We start from the raw sequence: 6098 nt of genomic DNA on the forward strand, positions 1-6098 counted from the left end.
TTAGCCTTTTACAGTCTAGTTTCTTGAGTTCTTTATATATTTTGGAGATCAGACCTTTGTCAGTGCGGGGCTGGTAAAGATCTTCTCCCAGTCAAACTTAAAGGAGGCAGCACATTTATTTCCCATACTCTGGATGGTCAGTCTTCCAGCAAACATTTAAAGCAACCATAGAGGCCCATTTTCAACCACGGTATGTAACGACTTGCTTTTTTTTTTCTTTTTTTTGCCAAAATTTCTACTGCTGGAGATTGAACCCAAGTCCACGTAAATACTTGGTGGTACTCTAAAACTAAGTGACTTTTACTGTCCATTTTTTAATCATCTGGACCCTGGGAACTAGGAAATCAATAAGCTCATGAGATGTGCTTAGGGGAGCCAAATGGACACCTGAAGCCTCAAGAATGACTGTTGTGAGTGGCAATCCTAGCTCCTCCTCACAACTCCATGCTCTACTGAACTTCCTTCTCTCAGAAGAGCTAGCACACTTACAGCCTTTCCCAGCCTGAGACCAACCAGAACAATTTAAGTATTCTCTGAAGGGGCAGCTATCTTCAAATCTGTCCCACAAATGGAGTATCCAACACCCCCCCCCAAGAAAGGAATGCTCTACTCAAAACCAGAGGAAGAAGTCTGTCAATCTCAGCTCATCTGCATCACACTGACACTGCAAATGCTTCTGAAGAATAAGATGGCAATTTCCTTTTTTTTTTTTTTAATCTAGTTCTGGACCAAGGGCTCTACAAGGTGCTTCACGGAACCTCAAATTCTGCCCCCATCCTATGAGGTAGGAACTACCTAAGCAGTTTCAAATGAAAGAGATACTAAGAATAGTTCTGTAAAATCCAGCCAGTCAGAACTTGCAATGCTATAAAACTTGGGCATTTCTTTTTTCTTTTTGAAAATTCAAAGCAATACAAATAATTCCCAATATCCTTAAAAACACAGCATATAATGAACAACATGGTAGTTTGAATAAGAATGGCCTCCACAGGCTCATATTTGAATGTGTGGTCCCCAGCTACTAGACTGTTGTGCGAAGGACTGGGGGATGTGGCCTTGTTGGAAGATGGTGTCACCTTGGTGGACTGGCTTGGAGGGTTCCCAGTGTGTGCCTCTCTCAGCCTCCTGTTGTGGGTCAGGGTGTGAGGAGCTCAGCTGTTTCCATGCCTTGCCTTTGCCTTGTCATCCATCATGGATCTACTTTCTGAAACCATGAGCCAAAAGCTGTCATTTATAAGTAGCCTTGGTCATGGTTAACTAAGGTAAACAACAACCAATAAAGACTGACACAAGTAGCAATACAATTCTTTTTTATTATTAATTTCATTTTAGGGGAAAACATGCTTTCATTTCCTTCTTTTACAGCACCTGTAAAAAACGAATATACTATTCTGAGAATATATATATATATATATATGGATTTTGGAATGTTAGACTGTCCAAACATCAACTGCATCACATTAATAGCTACTGAAGGCAAGGTAGGCTACACAAGGAATTTTAAAACTAAAAATATTCATAGCAGCAACTTTTGGAAGATGATTTTATTAAAGTCATTGCACTTGGTCATTTTATTGCTACAGCACAAGGCCATTCAACTGTAACACTTCTCAATTCTGATTGTAAAGATTGTCTCATTCTGCTCATACATTTCAAGTTTAAACGTAAGCATAAACCATTCATCAAAAGATCCAGAGTACTTGGAGCGTTTTCCTGTATGTGATCACCATAAGGGAGTGTTAAACCAGGCCCATTCTCTCTGCACCTTCCAGCTTCCCAGTGAAATCTTGCACAGCTCAATGGAGCTGACAGCTTTATAGTAAGGAATAAGCTTAGTGGTCACAAGCACACCAAAATAACATTGAAATCCCATCAGAAACGTAGTAGTATTGTTTCAAAGAACAGAAAATCTGCTTTTCATTAGTAATTTGGCAATGATAGATTCAATGTTGTCTTTTATACATGTGGGGAGGATTTACCTCAAAATAGAAGTTATACTTAATATCATTTTGTGATATTAACTTTAGGAATAGTAAAAGTTCCCATATCAAGGGCAAAATACTGGTGAATTATTATTTTAAGGAAATCATTTTTTCCCCTTTAGTAAGTTCAAGCTTGCTTGTTTTTTTCTGAATTCTATCGCTAATGTCAGAAAAGCAGACATAGAGAAAAAAGGAGGACAAAGCCAGTATGACTTCTCCATTCTGACTGAGCGGACGAAAGTGTGCACTGCAGCACTCACTGCCGTTCTGACTGTACAGGCGAGGGCAGAGCACACACTATCACCATCACTGCTGTCCTGACTGTACAGGCGAGGGCAGAGCACTCACTATCACCATCACTGCTGCCAAAGGAACGTTGTTTCCTTTCTAACGGACACTGGGTCTCTATACCGTCCAGGCTGGCCTTAAACTCAGTCCTTTCCTTCCTCAGTCTACGACCTACAAGCATGTAGTCACCATACATGACGCCAATAAATTTTAGTAGCTCACAAGTATTAAAATATATGTGTTGCCAGGGCCAAGATCACCAAGCAGATAAATGATACATAATAGTTCAGAAAGGAACCAAACTGTGCAAATTTAATATACATTAAGGGATTGTGCTTTTATTTTCCTTACTCATGCTTATATTACATAAATTCAGTTTTCTGTTATCTGTTTTTCTATAAGAATTATTTTCCCAATTTTTTACATTTTAATTAGCATCTATGAGCTACATGTTTGTCCAGAAAGCGTACACTAGTCACTCGCCTACTGTTGAATATTTACGTTATTTTTGTATTAAAATAACCTTCAATGGGAAAATAACAAAGCTTGAACTGCTGGGAACCTTTTCCATCCAGCATTGTGGGGGAAGACAAATCTCCAGTGCGGAAAGCAGGGGGGTGATTTCTAAGATAGGACCATTTACTTTCATCTGAAAACTGTCATTAAGAGCTAATTTACTAACAAAAAGCAAATTGATTCATTTGACTAATCACTTAAAGATAAAATCGAATAATTTTGTCCATCAATAACCCTTCAATAGATGAGCTTAGACTTGAAATGTTAAAATGGCTAGGCACAGTGGTGTGGCTGTCATCTTAGCACGTAGGGGGCAGAGGCAGGGGGATCAGAAATTTAAAATCATCTTTGCTACATAACAAGGTTGACTCCAGCCCAAGCAATATAAGACCCTTTTTCAACAACCAAAAAAACTAAAATGCACACTTGATGCAAAATTAATGCTGTCCCCAAAGTTAATCAAGTGTAATTTTGTGTTGGCAATTCTATTTTCTACTTCAGTTCTCTTTTTTTTGAAGTAACACAAGACATTTCACTTAAAAAGATTTTTCCATTTTAAGATTAAAATGTAAAGAAAAAGTATTTTTTAAGAAGCATGATACCTTCAATCTGATAATCATTTAATAAAGTAAACTTTAAAATATAACTTGATTTTCAACAAATAAAACCATTTCCTCATTGTTTTTAGACACGTTGCCCTACATGGCTGAGCCATACCACCCTGAATGTGGCTGATCTAAGATGTTCCACTATTGATTTTTGATGCTGAAAAATGATTAAGCATTCATTCTGAAATAATCTTCAACATGGTCAATTATATTTGATTTTCATAACCCATAATGTTACTATTTGTGAAATACTAACACTCTTTTAACATTTACATAAGTAACAACCCAAAATATTTCTAGGAGTTATTGTGTTCTATTTTGAGAAATTATGTCTGTAAAACCTGAGTTTACATTATAGCTTTCCCAATATGGACCTTCATTCTAAAATTTTGAAAAGATCTGGGTTTAGAGGCTTTGCTTCCTAAGGTTATCATTAGTGAAAACTAAGGGAAGGCTACAAAGAGCTAATTACAAGATAATGAAATGAGTAATATTTAGAACTGTAGAATGAGCACAAGAATACAGCAATAAGGCTGGTGTCTACATTATTTAACATGTGCTGCAGTGTCTAGGCACAAATAAGAATTAGCATGACATTTTTAGATTCCTTAGGCCACATGAATTGAGAACAAAGCTCGTATTTTCCCAAAGATTAATCCAGTATATTTTAACTAACTTCCTTTAATGAACCCTATAGTGTGAGCATTAGAAAACACCCTACAAGTTTAATTTACTTTTATTATTTCATTATCGATTCATTATGCATGGGTGAGGAACCTCGTTAATTAGGAACTCCTATTTTACCACCCAATGTACAAACAGCACTGCAGACACAGGCACAACAGTGTAATCCTAGGTAAGAAGCTAAAAGTGTGTGTGTGTGTGTGTGTGTGTGTAGTGCAAGTATACAAGTTTATGTCCTTATGTATTACAGGAAAGCAGTGATTCTAGTTACTATAAAGCTAACCCGTCCATCTCAAATAGTTTATCTTACAGCTTATTTGTAAAGATAGTACGATATTTATAGTATAGAACTCTTTAAAAATAATACAAGTTTCAATAAAAAAAACTATTGTGAACTTTCATTCCTTTTTATACAGATTCAGTAGTATTTTCAAGCAAACAACATAAATGTTTGCTATCCCAGCACAGTAGGAAATAAGGCCTCTTTTTCATATTGGCAAAACAAAATATATATATTAAAAAACTGTCACACTCCCTAACTTTCCAGTAATATCACAGTTCATCTCCTCTCATTTCTTCGTTGCAACACCACATCTGCTGTCTTAACAATTCGGTTAAGTTCATAGTGTTGCTCCTAATCACTGGAGCATTAAAGAACACTGGGTCCACACCACCTCAAGAAGACAGAAGAACTTTCTTCAGCCTTGCAATTTCCACCTAAAAACAAAACATAAATTGCACAAGGTTTAAGTAAGACTATCTGTACTACATGACCACACTTTCCAACCTCTGAATTCTGATTTCAATATCAAAATCTAATTCTCCAGAGTGCAAAAAATAATACTGTTGAATAAGAGTGTCAGTAGAAAATAGAGCAGTGCAAGTTCCTAAATGGCCAGAAATAAGAAAAAGTAGTGTATTTCTTTTAGCTAGAACAACAATGCTAAATGATACAAGCATTTGAAATAAGTACTGGAAAAAAACCTGACACATGTATACACCCCTCACACATGAACACAAGGAAAAATCTCTTGAAAGGAAAGAGAAAAAAAAAAGAACGCAGGGCCACTGGACCTAGAAAACCTTTTATAGGTGATAATGGAAAAAATGTGACACGCTACAGAAGCTGAAGAAGAGACTTAGATCTGCCATCAGCAAGCATAACCTAAAATGCACAGGGTTGAGGCTGGATGTGGTGGCCCATGTTTGTATTCTCAGGAGGCTGGAGCAGGAATATTGTAGTAGGTTTAAGGCCAGTCTGTCTCAAGAAATCAAACAAACAAACAAGAGACCAATTTCAAGGTAAAGAACCTGAGATGAAAAATGCAGGACATTTTTAGGGAACAGAGTGAGATCTATGTCTGTCTTGTGGCAAACGAACCCCAAATAAAAAGTGAAAAGAACTACAGCAGATCAAGAAAGGCTTTGTCTTTAAATAAAGGAGCACAGAAGGAATGAGTATTTTCATACAAAGAAACAGGGTGCCAAAAGGAATCAATGGAGTTGTGGTAACTGATAAGGGACCTTCAGGACAACATACACTGATCCCAGAGAGCTATGGGGGATAAGGACTCCCACGGGGCAAAGGATGAAGGCCATGACTCTAGCTGCATCCCACTATTATACCATGACCCAATTTCACCTATGTAGTAGGGTTAATACTCCTCATTGCTCCTTGCAATATCTAAGCACACTGGATATGGAGCTGAGAAGTAGCCCTTGGGTAAGTCAGGAAGTTGAGAAAACACACTTTCTGATCCTCTGACAAGATAATGAAGGTAAGTAATGAAGCAAGGTAGGAGAGGGGTGATGGTGGTAGTGACGAAGGAAGAGAAGGCTCAGAAGAGGCAGAACACAGTGAAGAGAAAAACAAGGAGAAAAGTTAAAATTAAGAAATAGTGTACAAGCCGGGCGGTGGTGGCACACGCCTCTAATCCCAGCACTCGGGAGGCAGAGGCAGGCGGATCTCTGTGAGTTTGAGACCAGCCTGGTCTACAGAGCTAGTTCCAGGACAGGCTCC

General features: G+C 37.8%; 1 protein-coding gene across 1 annotated transcript in view; it reads right to left on the bottom strand.

The window, feature by feature from the left end:
• Nucleotides 1-1539: 1539 nt before the first annotated feature.
• Cd2ap (CD2 associated protein) overlaps nt 1540-6098 on the bottom strand; it is an 81242-nt gene continuing 76683 nt past the window's right edge. Inside the window, exon 18 of the mRNA XM_005359791.2 lies at nt 1540-4795. Coding sequence (XP_005359848.1) covers nt 4754-4795 — 42 coding nt within the window. The 3' untranslated portion in view covers nt 1540-4753. The remainder of the gene's footprint in view (nt 4796-6098) is intronic.

This window comes from Microtus ochrogaster, linkage group LG2 (assembly GCF_000317375.1).
Source record: "Microtus ochrogaster isolate Prairie Vole_2 linkage group LG2, MicOch1.0, whole genome shotgun sequence".
In the NCBI taxonomy this organism is placed as follows: Eukaryota; Metazoa; Chordata; class Mammalia; order Rodentia; family Cricetidae; genus Microtus; species Microtus ochrogaster.